The sequence below is a fragment of the Bombina bombina genome, chromosome 3 (genome assembly GCF_027579735.1).
Source record: "Bombina bombina isolate aBomBom1 chromosome 3, aBomBom1.pri, whole genome shotgun sequence".
Classification (NCBI taxonomy): Eukaryota; Metazoa; Chordata; class Amphibia; order Anura; family Bombinatoridae; genus Bombina; species Bombina bombina.
The window spans coordinates 1164014853-1164041938 of record NC_069501.1 but is presented as its reverse complement, the minus strand read 5'-3'; the positions used below and the strand labels follow the sequence as shown (position 1 = coordinate 1164041938).

The following is a 27086-nucleotide window of genomic DNA, read 5'->3' as shown; positions in this document are numbered from 1 at the left end:
AGGGTACAGCAGGTGTACCTTTGAGGGTACTGCCCCAGTGACAAGCTGTTGTACCCCTAAAGGTACAATTTTTGCACATTTTTTCTGACAGTGTAGCACAAGTACAGCTAGTTGATTATTCCCAAAACACCAACCTAAAACTGACTTGTTAGATATATATGTGGAAAGACAGGCAGATAGATAGATAGATAGATAGATAGATAGATGTAAAGTGATTATACTGATGCAGTGTTAATGAGATGTTTTTTATTGGATGTTTAGTGAATTTAATGCACGTTCATATTTTAATGGAGAAAATAAAACCACAAAGATTTATTGTTTTGAAGAGAGCATGCAATTTATTGAAGTCTCACACACAAAGTAAATAAATATATCACATTAAAAGCAATATTTGTTTCTAGAACATTATTTATGCATTTCTGATCCTGTTAACAAAGGAGATGATTTTCAGGAATACAGTGATTTATATATAAAAACATTACTGTCTACTTTTATTTGGCTATGCCTTACAATATCTTCCTATTTCTTATTGAAACACTAGTCTCAGAAAACACTTTGCTTTTCTACTGTCCGCTGATTTATTTTTTTTTGTCCACAAAAGCACGAGGTGTTTAATGTCTTTTAAAAGTCCTTTTACTAAATGTTGACTTTACATACGAATATATTTAATAAAGAACTACATAATATTTTAGCACACCAAGTTAAATAAATAACTAAAAAAATATATTTTAGTTTTACACAAAAAAGCAGAGTGATTAAAAAAAGTAATAAAATATAACACCACAGATTGTTAGAGAGAAGATTGTATATGGGGCACATTTTAATCGCAGAGGAATAATTACTACTTATAGTCTCATTACCCATCTTATTGGCTCGATATATAAGACCAGATGTTTTTCAAACAAAACATATCAGTCATTAAATATATATGCAAAATACAGTAATTGACCAAGAAATGTTGGCAAGTGTAGACACAGCTTTGTGTTGCAATGTTATGTTCCATTCCTTATTTTACCTTTTATGATTGACCACAGGAATGTTAATCGATACATGTATTTATTTGTTTGTAAGGTTACATTACATTTTTTTTAAAGGATTGCACAATACCAGCTGTAGGTGTCTCTGTGACTTCTCCGAAAACTGTAATTCTGTTTGATGGGTCAGTGGGTTGTATAGTGTTGAAATAAATTACTTAGGGCTAGATTACAAGTGGAGCGCTAATTTATGGCATGCCCGTAAAAAGGAAAATTTGCCTGTTTACGGGCAAGTGATAAATAACCAGCCATTACAAGTGGCTGGTTATTGCAACCGCGAGCTTGCGATAGCAATTAGCGGTCAAAAAAATAACCAGAGGTAAAACCTATGGTTAATATTTAAAATGCCCCCAAAATACAGTGTTAGGTTCCTTTTTAAAAATAATAAATATGAGCATCTTTTTTTTTTTAACTGCACCAAGCTATTTGTGGGGTTGTTCTCTATAAATATATATGTATATGCTTATATACATATATATTTATGTGTTAATATGTGTATATACATATATCCATAAACATATATATTTACATTTTCTGCCCATCACTGTGCAGCTTACCCCCTTCACTGCGCTAGGTTATCATGCCATGATTTACAGCATGAGAACGAGGCTCCCAATGGAGTCTATGGAAGCACACTCTTTTGAGCGCAAAGCTTCAGTGCAATTACACCTAACTTGTGCAAATGGGTGCTGGCTTTACTAAGTGGAACGCAAATATCGCCCTCGTGAAAGTTATATTTTGCGCTTTACTTGTAATCTAGCCCTTAATCCAGTTTAAATAGATTTTGCCTTAAAAATGTCATTGATGACAATAAATTTGCAAGTAAAATACAATTAAAGAAAAACTAAAATTTTGTGAAGTGTTTTTAATGCTAATATTAGAGTTTTATTTTCCAGTAACTGAAGTATTTATATTAAAATCTACTTTTTTATTTACAATCCAAAAATATCCATTTCTTTCTAGCTAACCTGAGCTATTCTTTGGACGAAAAGGAAAATTGTGTAGTAGTCAATGATTTACACAAGACTGTTCAACAGTCTGACACAGAAAACAATTACTTATTTAAAAGGTTAACATAACAAAACAGAATTGGTTTTCATCACACGAGTTAGTCTTTTACTCCAGATGCTGTATTCAAATTGCAATGGTCCATTGAAGAAATAGATATAGCCTACAAGAAAAGGATATTGTCATGAGATGCAGGACATATGCAGGACACAGCAATGATGGTACAACTCTATTTTATTACAGAGCATAGCAATACACATCCAGACAGGTTGATTGTACTAAACTAACTGCGACACAGACACCGGACCTAAGCCCCGCCCACATGCTAGTGACATCACATCCTGCTATCATCACATCTTCCCCTTTTTCAAAGACAAAGCATACATTCGCATATATTAAATAACAAGGTACACCAACAGGGTATACAACAACATTTTGTTTTAGAACATTATAAAAACAGATAGATTAGAAAACATGAACAAATAAATTACATCCTGACTTGGACATCGGGGTAGACTACCCTAGTCCACAGTGACCATGGGATTATTCTGCCCATACTTCCGGTCACTGTTCTAGCTAAAGTCAGTCCCTGTATCGGGCCGGAAGCCTCACCACTCTTCCGCTTGATGTAACTTTGCATGAACTGTCCTCTGATACAGAAGATGGTGAACAAGAGTCTGCTGGAGGCAAAGATATATCCCCGCTATGATCTTGCTGAGGGGAAGGCACCTCTCTTAGAACAGGGGATCCCACCGGCGGTGGTACTGAGGTATCCGGTTCCAGACTCTCAGGTACAGGCTGAAGATGTCTTCGGTTACGGCGTGTAACCGTCCCTCCCTCTGTAAGGACTGTATAAGACCTTGGTTCTGGAGAGCGGCCCACTACCGTAGCAGGCGTCTTCCATTTCTTCTCATCATCCAGTTTAATTCTGACACTTTGGCCCGCTTTCAGTTCCTGTAAAGGCCTGACAGAATGTCTCCTGTCGTAGAAGAAACGATAACCCTTTTTGGCCTCTTCATCCCTCCTAAGGACTTCGTCCCGAGGAACAGGGCCAGGCGGCTTGAAGACACCCACTGAGGGTAAAGTGGTGCGAATCTGGCGTCCTAGCATCAGCTGTGCCGGGCTAAACCCGGTGGCTTGAATGGGCGTCGCCCTGTATGACAAGAGGGCTAGGTACGGTTCAGATTGCTTTAGAATGAATTTTGTTGTTTGAACTGCCCTTTCAGCCATTCCGTTGGCCTGCGGATAATGTGGACTTGACGTGGAATGTACAAAATCATATTCCCTGCTGAAAGCACTGAACTCTGTAGAAGCGAACTGCATGCCATTATCACTCACCAGCTCCATTGGAATGCCCCAGCGGGCGAACAAGCTCTTCAGGCGAATGATAACGGCCTGACTTGTGATATCATTCAGGGGTGCTATTTCCAAATACCTGGAATAGTAGTCGATAACAACAAGAAACTTTTTCCCGTGCAGTTCGCACAAATCAGCAGCTATTTTCTGCCACGGCCCCGCAGGCAGCGGAGTAGACATTAAGGGCTCCCTTCTCTGAGTAGGCCGGCGTTCCCGGCAAAAGGCACATTTAGACACGTGATTTGCAATGTCGGAGCTGATCCCAGGCCACCACACAGCTGTAGCTGCTCTTTCTCTGCACTTTGTAATGCCTAAGTGGCCATCGTGAATCCTGTTTAACATCTCCTTCCTCATGCTGACAGGAATTACAATACGGTCTTGGAACAGCACCAACCCCTCCAGCTCCGTGAGCTGCGACCTCTCTGGCTGGTAAGCATTTAAAGACATCCAGGCTGCCCGGCTCTCGGGCCAGCCATCTCTTATGTACCTTATAACTTCTTGCAGATCTGTGTCCAAATATGTCTCTTTCTTTATCTCTTCCAGTTTCCTTGAAGAAATGGACTTAGAGGCCAGAACTGAATCAACATACACTTTTACATCCGACTCTGTGGAGGATTCTTCAGCAGCAGCCAGCGGGAGCCTGGACAGTGTATCTGCCACAACCAGCTGCTTCCCCGGCACATGCACTGCCTGAACATTGAACCTGAGTAGTCTCATTAAAAGTCTCTGGCATCTCAAGGGTGTTTTGTCGATGTCATAAGAATTGATAAGAGGGACTAGCGGTTTGTGGTCAGTTTCCAGACTAAATTTCTCCAAACCCACTAGATAACGCTGAAAGCGCTCACAGGCCCAAACTGCAGCCAGGCACTCTTTCTCAATTTGAGCGTATTTTGACTCCGCAGCCGTCAGTGTGCGGGAACAGTAGGCGATGGGCTGTAGTTTGTTGTCATTCAGCTGCAGGAGTGCAGCCCCCAACCCATAACTGCTTGCATCAGCACTAACCACAGTCTTTTTTGAAGGGTCGTAGAACCCCAGCACTGGGGCAGACCCCAGCAGGGACTTAGCATGCAGGAACGCTTTTTCTTGTGAGGGTCCCCAGACCCAGGCAACATCTTTCTTAAGCAACTCCGTGATAGGGTGCAAAACTGTAGATAAATCTGGAAGAAACTTGCCCACGTAATTTACAAGGCCCAATATCTGTCTCAGCTCATGTACATCAGAAGGGCTTTTCATCTGTTCGATAGCCCGAATTTTCTCGGGGTCCGGCTTGATGCCATCCCCGTTGATGATATGCCCAAAGTAGCATAATTCAGTTTTCCTAAAATGACATTTTTCTTTATTCAGCTTCAGCCCAGACTCTTTGATAGCCTGCAGCACACAACTCAAACGCTGATCATGCTCCTCCACTGTAGACCCATACACTAGAATGTCGTCCATGACGACTGCTGTGCCCACGTGGCCACTCAGGAGAGAACTCATTTCCCTCTGAAAGATCTCAGGAGCGGAGGATATCCCAAAGGGAAGTCTGCAGAAACAGAACCGACCTACCGGAGTGATAAAGGTAGTCAGTTTGCGGCACTTTGGATCCAGGGGGATCTGCCAAAAGCCGCTAGAAGCGTCTAATGTGGAAAAGAACTTCGCCCCAGCCAACTTCGGGGCTATATCTTCCAGTGTCGGCAGCACAAATCTCTCCCTCTTCACTGCCTCATTCAACCTTTTCAGGTCCACACAGATGCGCACCTTTCCGTTTTTCTTTGCAACTGGAACAATGGGGGCACACCAATCAGTTGCTTCAACAACCTCTTCAATAACCCCCATAGACTTCATGCGCATGAGCTCTTTCTCCACTTGAGGCATGAGCGGGAATGGAATTTTAGGAGGAGTAGAAATACTGTACGGGACTGCGTCACTTTTAAGTGCTATACGGACAGGTTTGCAGCTCAGTAGGCCCAACTCGCCAAACATATCTTCAGAGATCTCATTCACTCTGGCCACGAGGCCCAAGTCACAGGCTGCTTTTCTGCTCAATAAACTGTTAACACACTGACCTCGGATCACATGCACCCACATGGTGAACTTCCTTTGTTTGTACTCACAGCTGGCAAGAAATTTCCCCACACAATCAATGCGGCCACCAGGACTATGAACATTTGTAGTAACCTTCGCCAGCTGGGGCTGTCGAGGCAGTTTCATAAATTCAGCAAAAGACATTACAGTGATATCAGCTCCTGTGTCAATCTTAAAATCAACATTGGCTCCCATTACAGTAAATGTAACTTTCCAATCTTCCTCTGAGCTTGTCCGTTCCACAACAGACCCCACAAAAGACACTTCCTGACCCTCCTGGTCACTGTCCACCTGCATCTCCTTAATGTATTCAGTTTTACACACCACTTCAAAATGGCCTATTCTGTTACATTTTCTGCATCTTTTATCTCTGGCCGGGCATATAGCACTCTGATCATGAGCCCGGTAGCACCGTGTGCATCGGCCATGTTGCGCCCATCCACTTCTAGGCCTTTCCAGTACTTTAGATCTACCGCTCACACTGTGCCTTTCACTAGTGATTTTCCTAGACTGTTGCACTTCATCCACAATACTCTCAGACCTCAGATCAGCACTTTGCTTTTTCACCAGTTCACTCTGGCGGGCCATCCTAATAGCCCCGTCTAACGTTAAATCAGGCTCTAACTGCAGCTTCAGGGAGACTTCAGCATCTGCAATTCCAATAACTATTCTGTCTCTGATTTGCTCTTCTTTAGCAACACCAAACTCACAGAATTCAGCTAATTCATACAGGCTGCGCACAAATGACTCCACAGATTCTCCCACACGCTGATTACGTTTGTGAAAACAAGCTCTCTCATGAATCACATTTCTTTTGGGCACAAAGTGGGCACTGAGTTTATCCATAACTATATCAAAGTTAACTTCGTCCCCTTCTTGGAAAGTAAAAGCATTGAACACTGGCTCTACATCTTTCCCCATAGAATATAAAAGAGAATTAACTTGTACTTCACCACTCTCCTTGTTCAGTTTGGATGCAATCCTGAAGCGCTGAAACCGCTGACGCCATGTGGGCCAAGCTGCAGGCTGAGAGAAGTCAAAAGGCTCAGGTGGGGTAAACTTTGACATCGTCATCATCAGAAACAGAAGCGTAGTCCAGAACTTCTGACACCATGTCATGAGATGCAGGACATATGCAGGACACAGCAATGATGGTACAACTCTATTTTATTACAGAGCATAGCAATACACATCCAGACAGGTTGATTGTACTAAACTAACTGCGACGCAGACACCGGACCTAAGCCCCGCCCACATGCTAGTGACATCACATCCTGCTATCATCACAGATATTATTAGAGAGGTAAGAAATGGCTTTTTATCCTTTTCTATGAAACATTTAAAAGAAATAATTAAAGGTGCATTATACTGTAAACTTTTTATCCCTTTCAATGTGTTCCCAGTGATCCATAAACCCACTGGAATGTATTAAATTGTTTACAAATAGGTCTTTTACTTTTATTTTGTCATTTGAAATAGCTGCCTTTTTTGTATTAAAATCGACGCCTATACTGAAAATTTAAATACTTCAGTATTGGCTTTAGAAAAGCTACGCAAATAACAGTCAATGTCAGAAATCAACCACACTGTGGGGTGTGAGAGAAAAAAAATGAGAGAGCCCAGCCCATTTGAAAGCGTGTTCCTGCAGCAGATTTGAATACAACTCTTATCATACAACTCTTATTATATAGCAAAAGTGTGTTAAAAATTATTTTTTCTCCTTTGTTAACATTTTATCAGCACCTTATGCTTGTGACTAGTGTAGTGATTGGTAACTATGCTCTGTGCGCAGCCCACGTAGCATTCATACCAATTTGCGCCCATGTCAACACAGTAATAGGCACCACATATGTGCACATGGTGCTAATCTCAGCATTGAAAATAAGTCTAAGTAACATTCCACAAATCTATATTAAGAAAAATTTAAAAAGAAGCATTCTGAGTGAAAACTAGTAAGCACTGCAACACTGAATTTAGCAGACACACAATTACTCACTATCAGCAATTCATCTAGACTGGCTATAATATTTATTCACCTTGGGTGGGTAAACTGAAGATACTCTTTACAAAAGCACATTTCCTATCTTTAAAATGCCACCATTTACAAAACATAGTATAACAAATTAATGTATTTAATGTACTTTATTCATTAGGCAACAGCAATTTTAAAGTTCCCCTATTATACCTATGTTTCCAGATAGTTATGTTTAGAAATATTTACCATTCCTTTGATAAGCAGCATCCACTTTGTCTCCTATTCCAGGGAAATCATCTGCTATTAACCTTGGGTAACCTTTCTCCACACTCATTATTTCTTCATCGTAACTGAAAAATAGAACATTTAAATTTACATCACAAGTAGCAGCACACAAAGCAATTGCTTCAGATTGAAGCAACATTACACACTATGCTTAAAAAAAAAAAATCACCACAATGCAATATACATTCACTATTTGTTTTGCTTGTCCTTTTCTGTAATTTAGCTCAGTAACATGTTTGTTCTAAATCCCTTAGAGGGGCCACAGTGCATATTTCCATTGTGGGGAGTGTTGCAGGGTTTATGAGGTTATCTATATATAGAGCTATTCTGAAGAATTACCCACAGATGCAGTTTATAGCTGTGTACAAGCCCATTTGCACATGGCCTCTAATTAGCCACAAAATAAGACCAAGTGTATGTTAATAAAAAATGAATAAATTAATTCTACAACATTCTATCATACATATGAAAGAGCACTGTAAAACGTATTAAAATGTTTAAGGTAAAGGGACAATGTACTGTGATTTTTTTTTTTTAGTTCCTAAAATGTGTTCATAATGGTTTATTTCAGCTGTTGAAGTGTTTTAAGTTATTTATAAATAGCTTTGTCATTTTGCCTGTTGTATCCCCACCTATAATTAATAATTCAGCACTTAAAGGGACATTAAACCCAAAAAAATTCTTTCATTATTCAGACAGAGAATACAATTTTAAACAACATTCCAATTTACTTCTATTATCTAATTTGCTTCATTCTTTAGATATACTTAGTTAAAGAAATAGCAATGCACATGGGTGAGCCAATCACATGATGCATCTATGTGCAGCCACCAATCAGAAGCTACTGAGCCTATCTAGATATGCTTTTCAGGAAAGAATATCAAGAGAATGAAGCAAATTAGATAATAGAAGCACATTAGAAAGTCGTTTAAAATTGTATTTGCTATCTGAATCATGAAAGAAAAAAATTGGGTTTAATGTCTCTTTAAGTACTGATTATAGAAACTCTATAGAACAAATTACTCTCCCAGTTGGGAGTGAGACTGATAGATAATAAAGTGATAATTTTCCATTGTAATCTCTAATTATTCATATAAAAATGTATCTAAATGAACAATTTCCCATACATTTTAGACTCTAGAGCTAGTATAACAAGTCATTGTAAACACATTGGGCTAGAATATGAGTAGATTGTTATTGCGCTGGTAGCACAAGTTCAGTGCAATACAAACCTAACCTTGCATTTGCATTGAATGGAACTCTTGGCTCTCACAAGAGCTCACTTCATAGGCTCCAATGGAAGCCTCGTTCTCATTCCTATAGACACGGCAGACAACCGTGCGCAGCGAAGCGGGTAAGCCACGCAGCGATAGGCAGAATATTTAAAATATTAAAGGGACATTGAACCCAAAGCATTTCTTTCATGATTCAGACAGAGAATACAATTTTTAAACAACTTTCCAATTTACTTCTATTATCTAATTTGCTTCATTATTTAGATATCCTTTGTTAAAGAAATAGCAATGCACATGGGTTAGCCAATCACATGAGGCATCTATGTGCAGCCACCAATCAGCAACTACTGTGCATATCTAGATATGCTTTTCAGGACAGAATATCAAGAGAATGAAGCAAATTAGATAACAGAAGTAAATTAGAAAGTTGTTTTAAATGGTATTCTCTATCTGAATCATGAAAGAAAAAAATAGGGTTTAATGTCCCTTTAATATATACATATATATTTATGTGTTTATATGTGTATATACAAATATTAACATAAATATATATATATGTAAGCATATACATGTATATTAACAGTTTAAAACACAGTCCCCATAGACCGCAATGTAAAGGCACTTTTCAGTGCCATTTTTTTTTTCTAACACCCCACATCCCCTCACTTTAACCCCTTATAACTGCTTTGTGCAGTTTTTTTGGGGAAAAAAAGATGCTTATATTTTTTATTTTATTTTACAAAGGAACTATACACTTTATTTTGGGGGCAATTGGGGGAAATTTCTTTCATTAACCAGAGATCTGATTTCTGGCTAATGAATTTGAGTGCAAAGTTCTAACGCAAGCTTATGGTAGCATTAACCACCCACTTGTAATAGCTGGTTCTTTAACGTGTGCCCATAAATGGTCAAATGTGTTAGTTTACGGGTGCACGTTAAAATTGCGCTCCACTTATAATCCAGCCCATTAAGGGTAAACCAATTTTACAGTATACTTTCCCTTTAAAGCTCATTTATTTTAAATGTGTAACTAATAGAAAGTGTATGTTTGTACACTACTAGCCCATGGGATAGAAGCTCACTGGTTGATAAAAACTCCCACATCTCTATTGGTGGAAAGGGAAACACTCCAGAAACCCTTTAAACATCACTATTGTTGTATATAGACCTTTGCTAAAGGGCATTAATTGCTGGTATATAATATGTACATTTAAAGCAGTGAGTAATGTCCCCGAGTTATTTTCTAAGATAACAAAGTTTTCTGATGTGACAGAAAATATTTTTCCGTACCTCCAATATTTGTCTCCTGTGAAGAAGAGAGCTTTGCCAGTTGCCCGATTATATACAGCTGCATCGATAGACTTTACAGATTTAGGAAAACCAAGTTCGTACAATTTTTTGGGATAGTCATCTAAAATATCATATCCATTGAGTGCCCAAAACTTCTTCCCTGGGTGAAAAATATAAATATCAACAGAATTAGCAGTCAATAAAAATTCAAAAACTTGAGTATGATGTCCACATTTAAAATGTTTTCATTATTATTTACATTTTTTTGTAAGTACTTTATTTTTCAAAAACCCAATTTGTAACTGAATTCCTTTTAATGAATACAATAAATGTGGAGACATTATTTTGCCGATATTCTGTCTTATTAATACTATCAACTATCATAATAGTATATGTTCGCATTTCTCAAGTGAGCATTTTACAAGTGAGGCTATTAGAATTAAGCAAAATAATTATACAAGAATTATACTCGGCACTCATAACAGTACTGCTTATTAAGCTAAATGAACTGCCTGTTGACATCTGCTGAAGGAATGAACACTACATCAAGTTAACCCTACTCTTTCTATTTTGTTTTCAGGTGTGTCATTTGAGTCCCTGTACCATATACTGCAAAGTCTGACTGTTTTCTGCTGCTATCCCACTCTGTGTAACTCTCTTTTGGTATGTCAATTGAGTTTATGATTTTCCGGCCCCCTATATCATGTGACAGACATCAGCCAATCACAGACTAGTATACGTATACCCTATGAGCTTGTGCACATTCTCAGTAGGATTTTGTTCCCCAGAAAGTGTCCATATAAAAAGATAATGTAAGTAAATTGGAAACGGCATGCTCTTTCTGAATCATAAAACTTTATTTTGACTTGAGTGTCCCTTTAAATAAGTTATGTATTTTTGTGATGCTATTTCCAATGTCTTATTCTAATGGCTTGTCATTTGCTATGAGATGTTCAAGTCTTGTCAATAATTTCTATAATTATTAAATTTATATTTGACAAATGGCGTAACTTCAGCCTCCTCCGAATTATTTTGTGTGTTTACTTTAAATGATCTCAACCTGGGCTGACCTGAATCAAACTCCCCACTGGGCATTCTCATCCTGTCATTAGCTAATGTACTGGTATAGCCTTGGCGAATTATTAACTAATAAGATACAAACCTTTAAATATATATATCAGGTCTTTGTCTGAATTCTCATAAGCAGCATCAATTTTATTTGGAAGTTCAGGCCAAAAGGATTTTGTCAGAACAAGTTCCGCTTCTGTCATCTGTGGATGAAGGCGCCAGAAGAATCTGAAAATAAATAAAACAATTATATAGAATCAATAAATAACTTATTTGTTTCAGATAAATCAAGAAACACTGTGGCATTATTCTAATTAATTAAAAAATGTTTATCAAATGATTTATGACATAAACTTTAATGTTAAAGGGACACTGTACCCAAAAATTTTCTTTTGTGATTCAGATTGAGCATGAAATTTTAAGCAACTTTCTAATTTACTCCTATTATCAAATTTTCTTCATTCTCTTGGTATCTTTATTTGAAATGCAAGAATGTAAGTTTAAATGCCGTCCATTTTGGTGAATAACCTGGGTTGTCCTTGCTGATTGGTGGATAAATTCATCCACCAATAAAAAAGTGCTGTCCAGAGTACTGAAACCAAAAAAAAAGCTTAGATGCCTTCTTTTTCAAATAATGATAGCATAGGAACGAAGAAAAATTGATAATAGGACTAAATTATAAAGTTGCTTAAAATTGCATGCTCTTTCTGAATTACAAAAGAAAAAATTTGGGTTCAATGTCCCTTTAACATTGGCTTAATAAACTTTTATAAAGAGTTAGAATATACCAGATTTGTAAAAAAAAAAAAAAAAAAAAAAAAAATAGTTGTATAAATGTTCAATAATGAGGTGGCTCTTAAATAAGAGGAACTAGGCACCCATCTAAGGTCTCAAAAATACACTGGCACATATTATTATTAGGAATATGATACAAGCCCCCAACATTAGTGACATCAAACTAATTCAACTGTAATATAAATCGGAAAGGCTGCAAATATAACCAATGTTGTAATAATGGGAGATTTTAACTACCCCAAAATAAATTGGGACAATGAAACTAGCAATACAGCTAAGGGAGTTTGATTTTTAAATACCCTCAAAGATAACTTTATGACCCTATTAATAGAGGAGCCAACTCCATTTGTCATTTTTGACATCACTTTCCATAAGCAGCGTTAAAAAGGTTAAATTTGAAAAATGCGAACTTCATTAATTTGAGGAAATCATTAAATTGCATACATTTTGACAAAGTATTCTCAGATTAAAAAAAAAACAAAACTGAATAAATGAAGAACATTTAAATATTTGTTAAATAAATATGCATATAAACACAAACCACATGGTTAAAAAAGTAAAAGAAATAAATCCAAAACCATGTGGCTAAACACATACTGTATTGTGTTAAGAGAAATTAGGGGGGAGGAGTCTAGCATATTTAAATTGTGCAGTTTTGGGGACCAATTTAAAAAGGAAATTGCAAAATAAGAAAAAGTTTTAAACAACTTTCCAATTTAACTTCTGTTTTCGCATTTTCTTCGTTTTCTTGTTATCCTTGGTTGAAAAGCAGTAACGTAAGCTTATGAGTGTGCATGTGTCTGCAGCTCTATATGGCAGCAGTTTTGCAACAATGTTATACATTAGCAGGAGCACTAGATGGCAGCACTCTTTCTGGTCATGTAGTGCTTCGGGCATGTGCACGCTACCTACCTAGGTATCCCTTCAACAAAGACTAACATGAGAACAAAGCAAATTTGATAATAGAAGTAAATTGGAAACTTTTTACAAATTGTATTCTCTATCTGAATCATGAAAGAAATTGTTTAGGTTTAATGTCCCTTTAATATAAACCTTCATTTAAGGTATCATGCTTACACATACCACATACCTATCTTTAAAGATCATCTTTTCCCCTCTGAGCTCTGTTATTGCATCGATTGTGAGTTCAGCATCACACTTCTCTGGTGTTTTTGGATGCTTAGGATTAGGGTCTCGAGTACCTGGACCTAAGATTGTTGAGAAAAAAAATACAGAAAAGAAGCATTAGGATCTATTGAGAAAGGTCCAACTTTGGTCTGACTAGAAAACAACTTCTGTAAAGGTAGTAGAAATAAAAATGCACCAGTTGAAAAGTTACCCATTACAACTGACATAAAAAGCTCAAGTGAGTTATGTGACTTTTAATAAAAAAACAGATGACTGACTGATGCACCAACCTGAGACCAACTTGTGAACTCCAGCCAACATTAGGCCTCAGATCAGTGATTTTATGTTATTGTCCTTAATATACCAATTTGTAAAAACTGGTTTAAACCTTTGAGTGTTAACGACGGCTCTGAGCCTTCGCAAATTGTCCCAGTTATGTGCTGACGACGGCTCAGAGCCGTCGCTAACACTCACCCACCTTGAGGGCAATCTGGGGACTCCCACTGACTCCCACCCCAGCAATCTGGCCTGTATAGTGACAGGCATCGCCAGGGTTTCACGTTTGGGGTGGTGACGTCACACGCAATGACGTGTTGACGTCACCGCGCAACTTTATTTAAAGTTGACAATGAACAAGTATTGGGAGATGGGGGCATGCTGCTTAGAAGCCTGTATCTCAGGCATCAGAGCAGCTACAGACTCCCCAAGACCCACCGTAATTGCCTAACCTTTCCAACTGTATAAGTCTTGGGGATCTGGAAAAAAAAGTTAAAAATAAATATATTTAAAAAAAGTAAAAATAAAAAAATCTCAAAACCAGCTTAGCACCCAGGTGGGAAATGGCTTAGCAGCCAAAGGGTTAAATTCTTATTTGGGTAATTTGTATAGGGGGATGCAATTTAATACAGTACATTGAAATGGCTAGTGATTTTGTTTAAACTTAGTTTCAGCTGTCTTTGTATGGATTGATGATAATACAACTTTGAATAGTTTAAAGTCAGTTTCAAGTCAGATAAAACTGGTCAAATGCTTTGCAGCTAGTCAGAATCATTTTAACTCAAGTTATCAGAAAGTTTGGTTTCTGATGGGCTAGTTTGTAATATTTATAGTTTTACAAATACAAGATGTTGACAATAGTCCAGTAAACCTGCAACTTTTCCAGACAAGAATGTTACAGTGGTTTACATCATATAGCAGCCTATTGGGAAAGCATTTGTTACAAGGCAATTTACCTTTTAAGAGCATACTAGAATATGGAGTATCTGTTCCAAACATTTAGGAAAACCCTGAGATGTAGTCTCAACTGTCATGCAGGTGTTATGAACATTTATGCTTTTGAAGAGTGGCCCACGCTCCTGTGTCCCCAATATCAGCATTTATGTTTCAACTAAACAAACATTCAGGTTGCAAAATCCAGGGCTACCAATACATTATTAAAGACTATGAGATTGTGTCTTAAGGGGGTCCCAGAGTCTCCTGGAATCGTCTGGTTAGAAAACCTGGAACTAGGTGCTAATTTCAAAAGTAAGAGAAAACACTGCATAGAACAAAAAAGGGGGCGTCAAGGAATCCCATGTTTCTCTGCCATTTACTATGTCCTCATAACATATGAGAGGAAAAAAATATTTATTATCTTTGTCTTTTACAGCCTCTTCTGCCTCTATTTCTGTCCCTGTCCATTTACATCCAAAAGGGACTGCTTGCTGTAACTGATCTTCATAACATTATAAGGAGTAATAGTGCCACACTTTATTGTGTTTGGAATAGCGGTATTTTTCTCTAAGGATATTAATTTGTTAGTCCTCTGTATGCAAAATTGTATTTTTTAATTAGTGACTATTTGTAGATAGCATTTGTTTTGGTTGACTAAAATTGCCCATCTTGAACTGTTTTCATTTGTGTCTTTTTAATCCATTATTAAAAAAAAAAAAAACACAAGTCCTTTGATGTATGTCAGTAACTATTAATATAAAGAGTGTATAATCAAAATTAAAAAAAATCTGTGCTGCTGTACCATAAAGAGTCTGAATTCCTTGTACATCGTCATCTGGAAGTACAAAGCTGTTAGTTTCTGCAAATGTATAAACAGGGTACATCAATGACCCTGGATCATTAGAATGATCCAATCCCAGTGCATGTCCAAATTCATGTGCAGCAACAATGAAGAGATTGTATCCTAAAATAAAAGTAAAAATGATTCAAAATGTAAGATTTTATTGATTTTAGCTTCTTGCAACTTTAGATAAGAAATAATGTATATAATTAGCAATGAATGTATTGCATACAGTAAACCTAAAAATTAGAGTGCAGGACTAATTAACATGGAAGTTTTACTTCATTAAAGGGACACCGAACCCACATTTTTTCTTTTGTGATTCTGATAGAGCATACAATTTTAAGTAACTTTCTAATTTACTCCTATTATCAATTTTTCTTAATTCTCTTGGTATCTTTATTTGAAATGCAAGAATCTAAATATAGATGCCGGCCCATATTTGGTGAATAACCTGGGTTGTTCTTGCTGATTGGTGGATAAATTCATCCACCAATAAAAAAGTGCTCTCCAGAGTGCTGAATCAAAACAAAACATTAGATACCTTATTTTTCAAATAAAGATAGCAAGAGAACAAAGAAAATTGATAATTGGAGTAAATTAGAAAGTTGCTTAAAGGGACACTGTACCCATTTTTTTTTTTTTCTTTCGTGATTCAGATAGAGCATGAAATTTTAAGCAACTTTCTAATTTACTCCAATTATCAAATTTTCTTTATTCTCTTGGTATCTTTATTTGAAATGCAAGAATGTAAGTTTAGATGCCGGACCATTTTTGGTGAATAACCTGGGTTGTCCTTGCTGATTGGTGGATAAATTCATCCACCAATAAAAAAAAACTGCTGTCCAGAGTGCTGAACCAAGAAAAAAGCTTAGATGCCTTCTTTTTCAAATAAAGATAGCAAGAGAATGAAGAAAAATTGATAATAGGAGTAAATTAGAAAGTTGCTTAAAATTGCATACTCTATCTAAATCACGAAAGAAAAAATGTGGGTTCAGTGTCCCTTTAAAATTGCTTTCTCTATCTGAAAAAATTTGGGTTCAGTGTCCCTTTAACTTCCTTAAAAAGGTAATTCACAAGGAAAATGAATTCCAGTTTAAAGAACAAAAATATCAATTAATTTATGTACAGAATCCCTTAACCTTTAAAGCAGTTTTAGGAAAAAAAGGTTGCTAACCAATATTACTTTGTTAAAAAAAATATTATGACATTATTGAGCCTATTGTGCTTAGTTCATTAACCACGTGGACGCTCTCTAGTTTGCTGCTACATAACTCTCTACACAGTTCCAGCTCTGGCTCTTCTTGAACAACAATAAACTATGCAATTACCCTACTTCCAAACACATCTTAGGTGAACAACTTTTTCACTTTGAATATACATACTTTATTGATGTTCTCCTTTAGTCTAATGTTTAGCTGTGGTCATGGACTGCTATATAATAAGATAGAGATGTCATGTCGTGTTTAAAGAGTGATTAATGGGCTATAATGCTAGATGAACCATATTGGATGTTGTTACTAGATTTGTATTATCCCACCATTACATATTATATCCACACTGGAACCTATGTTACACTTGAACCCTGGTTGGCTTAGTACCACATGTGCATATATCCTAGCTAATATGCCTACCTGTTATGCCTAGGTTCATCCCACCCTCTTGCGTAACTATTTAAAGCTGACTTCCTGCGTCCTTCCGTCAACCCCTATACAATTACACATTAATATCCTAATTTATATGCACCACTTTCCCCAAATGATCAGTCTTGGAACCCTCTCCAGGTCATGGTATATTCACTAGCCCAATTAAAAATCATATTATAGTATATACCCCTACTTTCCCTTATACGAGTGGCTTTGGCCCACTGATCTTCTTCCCCTATACCCCCTAAAAAAGAAAAAATGAGGTTCCACCTTAAAAACAAGAGGTTAGCCATTGATTGTTTTAACCTAATGTTTCAACATAGATTTGTACGCTTGTATGATGATTATTGTCACTGTCTCCGTAGAATGTTAAGAGATCCTTAATTTGAACTTTTATTCACTGTGTTTACCGACCTCATAGTTAACGTGCTTAAGTTGCACTCAAATTACAGATCTTATGGATAATACTGTCTATATGTTGGCAACTACTTATGTACATGTCTAAACTATAACCTTGTTGTGATATATTACTTTTGAAACCTCAATAAAATATATTAAAATATATATATATATATATATATATATATATATATATATATATATATATATTATGAGCTGTATAATTATTTAAAAATTATTCAGCCTTATAATAAAATGTTATTTTTCTACAAATAAATAAATAAAATTAAATGATAGGCAAATTCCATGTTGTAAAAACAAGTTGAGATCTGAATACAGGAAGGGAGTATTAGAAATTACTTTCTTCTATATATACTAAATGATTTAATGCATTTAGAACACTTTTAAAATAAGTATTTTAATACAGAAATTAAATAACAATTAAATATCATTGCTGCTAATAATTCATTGGCAAACAAAAATAATATTCTTACACCTTTTAACTTTTTTTTCTTTCTATATTTTGACTTATATGCTTACAAAAAGTATTATGTTTTACCTAAATAAGGTTACATTTTATATGCAGACTATAATGTTTTTCATGAAAATATGAATATACAAGAATAAACATTAGTGCACTTTTTAGATTCGTATCAAATTTCTACTACATGGTATACATTTATTTAGGATTAAACAACCAAAATAATGCCAGTATGTTTTCTAAACTTTTTCCCCTTAAACCTGGGGGCAGACATTCTAGTTAAAGGGACACAAAACGCAAAGCTTTTATTTCATGATTCAGATAGAACATAACCATTTTTATCAACTTTCCAATTTACTTCTAGTATCACATTTTCTTCATTTTCTTGTTATACTTTGTTGAAAGAAGTAAAGTAAGATTAGGAGCGTGCACGTGTCTGCAGAACTATATGGCACAAGTTATTTTTATTATTATCAGGTATTTGTAGAGCGCCAACAGATTCCGCAGCGCTAAACAAGTTTTACAACAATGTTATACATTAGCAAGAGTACTAGATGTCATTTAGTGTTCCAGACATGTGCACGCTTCCTATCTAGATATCTCTTCAACAAAGAATAACATGAGAACTAATCAAATTTGATCATATTTATCTGAATCAAGAAAGTCAGTTGAATAGAGGTTGGCGAAAGTCAAACTAAGCAAAATAAAGTTGGTTAAACATCGAACTATTCTTATGTCATTTGTTAAAAAATACGTTTTCTTGGAAAATTTTATTTTTATCCTAATTTTTAGTGGGGCAACATTTTAGCATTTCTATAAATAGTTTTTCCCAAGAAACTGGTAACATTGTTGGTAATATTTTACCTTTGTAGTCATTTGTGAAAAACTCATCATCATCAAAATGAGTGTCTCCTCCAATTTTTTCCCCTGGTGGAAAAGCATGAGCCAACAAACCGTTGGGGCCATCAAACGGATAGTAATCACCATGTTCTAGAATAACAACAACAACAATAGACAGATATAATGACTTCTAATTTGTTAGAATTGGATAGGATTAGTTATATTTTGGCAGCTTATAACTACTGGCATTTTAGTAATAAAGCGCTTGTCATTCAATTGCTCTTAAAGAAACATTGCACTGAACATTTTTTGGTTTTCTATCTAAAAATTACATTTTACAGTATTTGTTTTTTTAAAAAAAAGGATGTTCTCATTCCTGTATTGAACTTAGAACTTTGATAGCTGTCAAGGAACATACATACAGTACCCTGAATTTCCTTTACATTTCAGTTTAAATTTTACCAGCCTTTAATTAAAATTTTAATGCAAAAATATATATTTTGACAGAATATTTAACGTTCTTGATTAAAAAATGAGTGGTGTGTCTCTTTAAAAGGAAACTTTAAAAAGAAAAGCAGTTAAATTCAATTTTTTTTAAATTACTTTATAGAACTTAGTCATTAAAATGTTAACTTGTCTCTATAGCACCCTATCAGTCCTATGTTGCTTTTTAACTTTAATGCAAGAAATTGGTATCTATAATTTAATGCCTCCCATACGAGTAGACAATTTTAAACACTAAAACATATTTATTTGTGATTTACTGATGTATAATGCACTGAAACATATTTATTTATGATTTACTGATGTATAATGCACTGAAACATATTTATTTATGATTTACTGATGTATAATGCACTGAAACATATTTATTTGTGATTTACTGATATATAATGCACTGAAACATATTTATATGTGATTTACAGATGTATAATGCACTGAAACATATTTATTTATGATTTACTGATGTATAATGCACTGAAACATATTTATATGTGATTTACTGATGTATAATGCACTGAAACATATTTATATGTGATTTACTGATGTATAATGCACTGAAACATATTTATTTATGATTTACTGATGTATAATGCACTGAAACATATTAACTATTTAAAAAAATAAAGAAAAAAATATAAGTGAGATCGTTCTGAAAGCCACTAGATTTTTAATAGAAAAATCAAAGTATATCTAAACTGTTCTCTTTTTATTAAAGTCTGCAGTTTGACCACTAACTCTTATAAAATGTTAAAAAAAAATAAAAAATTTAGAAGTTGTTTCAGATTTTATACCCTTCTTTCCAAATGAAATCATGATATCAGCTGTGCCAGTTCGAAGCCTAGTAAAATTTAATGGTGTCACATCACTCCACACTTTCAGGGCTCTTTTAATTGCTCGGTCAACATCTGCAGAGGGTAAATCGGGGGTATAGTTCTCAATCCTGTCAGTAAATGAAAATACAAATGTAGTGAACAGCATTACTAAAGCTATAAATACATAAAAAATGTTCAAAATTTGTCTCCGACTGCAGAAAATGTGTAATTTAATCCATAGATTTCACAAAAAATTTCCAGCTGAGTACAGTTTTTTTTCATCCACATTTTTATAATGTGTATGGAAGAATATTTTACTTTGATTGTTCCTATTGAGGGAAAATATCACATGCTATATATATATATATATATATATATATATATATATATATATATATATATATTATGCTTCTCGATGATTTCTATGTTGAGGAAATGAGTGTCTACAAATTAATGGGACAGTAAATACTTGTATACAATATTTGTATGCAGTTGTTGCTTGAATACATTAACACCTGTTTTGCTGTATTTGTTTTCAATAGCCAAACTCCGCCCATTACTTCTCTTATTGGGTGGAAACAATCTAGATTTGTTACTAGAGTAGAAACAGCTAGTCATAGGTATTATGTTAGCAAAATCTGTTTTGTTTAACAGTTCTTATTTTATCTCTGGTGAAGCCAATTAGTGACAGAAACACGGCTGGGTTAGACTTCCAAACCCTGCGATGTGCACTTTAAGCTCTTAGAAATGAACAAAAACATAATTTTCAGACTTAAAGGGCCACGAAACCCCAATTTTTTCTTTCATGATTCGGATAGAACATACAATTTTAAACAACTTTCCTATTTACTTCTATTATCTAATTTGCTTCATTCGCTTGGTATCCTTTGTTGAAGAAGCAGCAATCCACTACTGGGAGTTAGTTAACACATTGGGTGAGCCAATAACATGAGGCATGTATGTGCATCCTCCAATCAGCAGCTCCTGAGCCTACCTAGGTATTCTTTTCAATAAAGGATACCAAGAGAACAAAAAATTAGATAAAAGTAAATTGGAAAGTTGTTTAAAATCACATGCTGAATATGAATCATGAAAGAAAAAATTTGGGTTTCATGTCCATTTAAATGACAAGAAAATTGAGAAAATAAATAATTAAAGGATATTGCAAAGTTGTCACACTATGTATAATTAAAAAATGTCATATACAATCTCAAGGTGTAAACTTCCCCTTTAATTTACCATAATTGTTATTTGTTTAATTTACCAAAATTAAACAAATAAATAAATGTAGGTAATATTATAAATTCAGCCATTCATGCTCTGTGTTAATACTCTAAATCAACCATTAATAAATACATAAATACTTTAGGATTTCTTTCCTAAATATTAAGATAACATTGAGTTGGGTATTTTAATTTGTATTGATTACATGGAAAAATGATCATAAAATGTCTAGAAATAAAATGTTGACATGCATTTATTATTATTGTTGTTATTATTATCGTAGTAATAATAATACAAATCATATCATTTTCTACTAAATTAAATTGTTTTCATTTACTTTATAAATGTAACAGGCCCAGAACAAAAGGAACACTTTGCTGATTTAAATTAATGTATATATTTAGAAATTATTAAATTATATTAAAGGCCTAAAAAAAGTTTCTACCATATTTTGACTTACCTTGTCTATTTACATTATTTAAAAAAAATAAAAAAAATATTGTATACATTGACTGATATTACTAACAAAATTGCACTTTCAAGGTTATATTTCTTAATAATTTTCTCTAATCGGTATTAACAAAAGTAGTATACAATTTACAATAACTAAAAAAGATGCTGAGAAGTAGGGTTTAGGAAACGATCAATTTACCAGGTTACAAGCAACAGTATATATAGATGAACAAATGAATGAATGAATTGATTAATTAATGACCTAAATAATTAATTATTTAACAAAAAACAAACACATGAATGATTTCATTAATTAGTTAATTAATTAAAGACAGAACAAACAAATGAATGAATGAATTAATTAATTAATTACACTGCATTATATTACTTTAAAGTAATTTACCTGTATGTCAGATTATATCTGGGCCATTTTAGTTTTCTTGGGAAGAAGTTGTATTGTCCAATGTCAGGGACACCACATCTGGGTTTTTTCATAATTTCCATAGTATCTTCATCTAGCGTCCCTGTCACCTCTAGCCCAAAAAACGATTGCATTTCCTTCAGTTTCATTTCCATAGATTTGCTACCTTTACTTCTCAACATTCCAGCAGGGTTTGATGGAGAACTGTATAGTATATTTAAATATTTCTACAAAGGATATCAAAAATTATTACAGAACACAAGAAAACATAAGAAGATCTAAAATAATTATACATACAGTTTAGACAAGAAAAATAAATACCTCAGCATAGCGTAGATCATTTTCTGTGAGATCAGAATCATCTTCATGTGGTAATGGAGCTGAAAAGCAATAGGTCAAGCTTAAAACCAGCACTAGAGCGGACAAAGTTGCTTGTGTCATGTTAATTTGTTAAGCTCTCAAGCTTCTGTGGTTTCATACAACAAATGAGCCCTTTTTATATTCTTAAAGCCTTAAAGCCATGAGTCATCCTTTATGATACATGTTAAAACCCCTAGTCAGTGAGTGGTAAATATGATTCCTGCTTATTCCCCTACAAGAAATTATGGTTTGTGGTGAGGAATCAAAAAAGTTTTTTTTTAAAAATCCCTGCCCTTAGAAAAATATCTCTAAGCAAACATGTCCTCAGCACATTTGTGTGTGAAATACAGTATTGCATAAAGAGGCACAGGAGAGAGCTTTTTCATTACATATGTAAAAATATAAATATAGTGCTCTTTAACTGTTTATATGCCACATCATTTCATTAGGAAATTAGTTATATACTACAATTATCACATAAAAGGTTCTTTATGTTGCCAGACTTAACCACATAATATTTTTTTAACCCATATAGGGTTAGAATATGAGTGGTGTGCTAACAGTTACGTCCAAGCAAAAGGGTTTAGCGCTCGTAATGCAAGTTGAAAGTAAACGTGTTTGCTTGAGCGCAATTAAAGTTAACCCGCATCGGGAAAGCACGCCCCCAGAGCTCTGATTAACTGTTTCGCTAAACTAAAAAATGTCACAAAACACATCAAAAATACATTACAAAGTACAATTACACTCATAATAAAACTAGCTAATAAAAAATATGTTTTAAAAAATATAACAAAAAAGTTATAAGGGCTAAAAGATATGAGGTCTCAGGTGTTAGGGAAAAAAAGCAATGAAAAGGGTTTTAACATAGAGATATATACATATACATGTCTACATATATATATATATATATATATATATATATATATATATATATATATATATATATATGTGTGTGTGTGTGTGTGTACATATGTATTTATATTTGTATATATGTATTTACAGACATATACACACATATAAACACATCAATACATTGGAATGTGAAACATTCATATTTTCATGTTCTTTTTAGCGTACTTGAGAATATGCAATCAGGTTTGCACACAAGTAGGGTTTTCCACTCTTTTTGCTCCATTGACTTCTACGAGGGAATACATTAATGTGAACAAAAGATAGAAAATCTCTATTCTGTAGTTAAAAAAAAATGTTTTCCTTATTCCAGATGAAACAATGGAGGCTCTAGGAATGTCTCCTAAGACCAGAAAGAAACATCCAGAGGCTGCATCCAGAACCAGCAGTTGCTTACCATACCCTCTCAACAAAAGCCCTTATTGTGACGTTAAAACATTTACTAAGTGGTTTGAACATAAAGGGCTAGATTGCAAATGGAGCAAAATCTACAGAGCAGGGGGTGTCATATTAAGCGCAACCTTGCACAAAGAATAAAGCATTTCAAGTGGACAGTTAAATATTTTAACCAAAGCATCTTAACATGCCCGAAATTTTTTAGCACGTTCCATACTTTTAATATATAACACAGGGAGTGCTATTAGCATGCTCACTACGCTCATGTGTGCGTTAAATAAGGAGCAACACAAAATGTCACTGTAAAATGTGCTTTTTAAAAACTGAAGTAAACCTTTACTATTAATAGCACAAAACTACATGACAAACTCCACTACTTGTGCACCCTCGACTTAACGCACCACCCACTAAGTGCTTGAGTGATATTCAAATTTTACTGCGTGCCCATATAGGTGATAGCACACCCAAGACTATCGCTCAAGTGATAAAAATTACCTTTGGACTTGTAGAATGAGCAGAGAAATTAAAACTTTATTGATTGCTCATGAGCAATTTAAAATCACAATAGCGCTAATATGTGTGTGCTCTTCTTATAATCTAGGCTTGTAAGTTTGTGTAAACATTTTTCTTATGGTTACGTTACCGACATAACAAAAATAGAAAACCAATATCCAATGTATATAAAAAAAAAATGGAAAAAAGTGCCACACTTCTTATGATCTATTGCATTGATGACAACTTCCTAGCACATGGGGGACGCAGATTTATAATTTAGAAGCTTTAAGGGCTGCATATATGTATGGCTATTACAATTTTTTTTTAATAATAATATATAATTATAAAATAGATTAAGGTAAGGTTGCAGGGTACTTTCTGTCTTTTGTTCTCCACTCCAGAGGGTTCTTCCGAGGTGTTTTCGCCCCAAAACAATTGCATGTGTTGTTCTGCTTTTCTAAAAGGGCCTCAAAAACTAGTGCCAAGAGCCACATGTAGCCCTTGGGTGCCCAGTTGGCCATCCCTGATCTATAGCACTGTTTCTCAACAACAGACCTCATGGGTTACTAATAGACCAGTATATCTGCACAGGTGATATAATTGTTCAGTTATTTCAGCTTAAACCTGGCCAGTGGCATCACATTTTGAAGAATACCTATTTTAAAATTAATAAATCTGTCAGGCATGGCCAGTGAACCAATCAACAGCAGGTATCATGCAGCTTGGTCTTGCAACTGCCACTGCTGATTTATTCACAGGCTCGAGACCAGTCGTTTTAAGTGGCTCCTGTGCACATTTTAATTATGTGTTTAAAGGGACAGTCAAGTCTAAAATAAACTTTAATGATTCAACTAATTTTAAACACCTTTCCAATTTACTTTTATCACCAATTTTGCTTTGTTCTCTTGGTATTCTTAGTTGAAAGCTAAACCTAGGTAGGCTCATATGCTAATTTCTTAGACCTTGAAGGCCACCTCTTATGTGAATGCATTTTGACAGTTTTTCACGACTAGAGGGCATTAGTTCATGTATCTCATATAGATAACATTGAGCTCACATACGTTTACCTAGAAGTAAGCACTGATTGGCTAAAATTAGGGTGACCATATTGCCGCTTTAAAAATGGACACATATGAAAAATACATATGTCAGGGTTCTTATACAAAACATTTCTTTAAACAGCCCAGAGAACAGCCCTGACGTATCTTTCATATGGTCACCCTAGAATGCAAGTCTGTCAAAAGAACTGAAATAATGGGGCAGTTTGCAGAGGCTTAGATACAAGGTAATCACAGAGGTAAAAAGTTTATTAATATAACTGTGTTGGTTATGCAAAACAGGGGAATGGGTAATAAAGAGATTATCTATCTTTTTAAACAATAAAAATTCTGGTGTTGACTGTCCCTTTTACAGGGGGTTAAACACATAGACATGCAGGGTCAGTACTATAATGGATCTTTAGGAAGTTATGTATAAATGAATATGTGGATTTGGATATCAGACAGATACAATGTGCATTGGCTTAATCACAGCCTATAACGTTTAAGTAGGCTTGATGAGACTTATTTTCTTATTTTTCCATCAAAATGTTATTGCTGTAAGTAATGTTTATGTTTCATACTCTGCAGTAATTGCCAGTTATATCAATCAGTATTCCCATCTTGCCACAATGTCATTGAATCCATTCGAGTCTGGGCAAGAGCTCAGCAATATTTCTTGGAACATCTGTATTTCCTCAACCAATGCTGATTAAAGTTTTTACCAGCATTGGCACCGCATTGTTCCAGGAAGTATATAACACATTAACCCTCCAAAGCTAGTATTAAGTTCTGAGGGGTTTCAAGGTGCATAAAGGGACATTTTGATAACAGCATTATCTTCCATCTTCTGTTCCTCAATTTTCTTTCTTAGCTGATCATCAACTCTACTGATACCCCCACTACAAATAAGCCTTGCTCCCATTCTAACAGACACCCTTAAAGGGACATAAAAACCCCAAACTTGCATTTTGTGATTCAAATAAAACTTACCATTTTAAACAACTTTCCAATTTACTTCTGTTGTCTAATTTGCATCCTATGTTGAAAATCATACATACTTAGGCCTCTAGTTATCAAAGTCTGGCGGATCAGGTCCGCCAGACTTCGCTGAATACGGCGAGCAATACGCTCGCCGTATTCAGCATTGCACCAGCAGCTGGCGCAACGCCGCCCCCTGCAGACTCACGGCCAATAGGCCGCCAGCAGGGGGGTGTCAATCAACCCAATCGTACTCGATCGGGTTGATTTCCGGCGATGTCTGTCCTCCTGCTCAGAGCAGGTGGACAGGTTATGGAGCAGCGGTCTTTCGCCAGAAACACGGGGCATCAAGCTCCATACGGAGCTTGATACATATGCCCCATAGGCTCAAGAGCAGTAATGCACTACTAGAAGCTAGCTACTAATTGGTAGCTGCACATATCTGCCTGCAGTTATTGGCGCACCTGATGATCTCAGCTAACTCCCAGTAGTACGTTCCTGCTTGTTCGAGATTGCCTGTGAAATATTCAAAACTGCTGACATAAGTTTCGCAGAGAGGCGTTTTATTACACATCTCAGTGGGTGGCGATGCTGGCGATAAATTCAAAGCAGCATCGCCACCTACATTTAAGATGTAATGTAAATTATCCCTTTACACGGTATTGTATGGCAATACAATTTACACGTGTCAACAGAAACTCAACCTCTTAACTTACAATACAAATGTGGAATGATAACATTAGTAATACACTTATAGGAGTGGGGGGTTGTGGGTATATGATAGATGTATCTGTATTGTATAATGTTAAAATATGTAGGTAAAGTCTTGCCGCA

The 27086-nt window shown here is 35.3% G+C and overlaps 1 protein-coding gene across 1 annotated transcript; it reads right to left on the bottom strand.

Moving 5' to 3' along the window:
- Window positions 1-311: 311 nt before the first annotated feature.
- On the bottom strand, window positions 312-22524 carry LOC128652122 (collagenase 3). Its single transcript, XM_053705061.1, has 10 exons — window positions 22396-22524; window positions 22057-22301; window positions 19956-20104; window positions 18685-18810; window positions 15256-15417; window positions 13204-13321; window positions 11413-11546; window positions 10251-10410; window positions 7687-7790; window positions 312-2205 (listed from the first exon to the last, which is right to left on the bottom strand). The coding sequence occupies exons 1-10, from the start codon at window positions 22513-22515 to the stop codon at window positions 2105-2107; spliced, it is 1419 nt and encodes a 472-aa protein (XP_053561036.1). The 5' UTR covers window positions 22516-22524; the 3' UTR covers window positions 312-2104.
- Between the last annotated feature and the right edge of the window lie 4562 nt (window positions 22525-27086).

Coding starts and splice junctions, on each gene's coding strand:
- LOC128652122 (XM_053705061.1), bottom strand. CDS start 22,515: ATGACACAAGCAACTTTGTCCGCTCTAGTGCTGGTTTTAAGCTTGACC. Junction 13,322..15,255: donor AGGAATTCAGACTCTTTATG/GTACAGCAGCAC, acceptor CAACAATCTTAG/GTCCAGGTACTCGAGACCCT. Junction 10,411..11,412: donor CCTGATATATATATTTAAAG/GTTTGTATCTTA, acceptor TTTTTCACCCAG/GGAAGAAGTTTTGGGCACTC.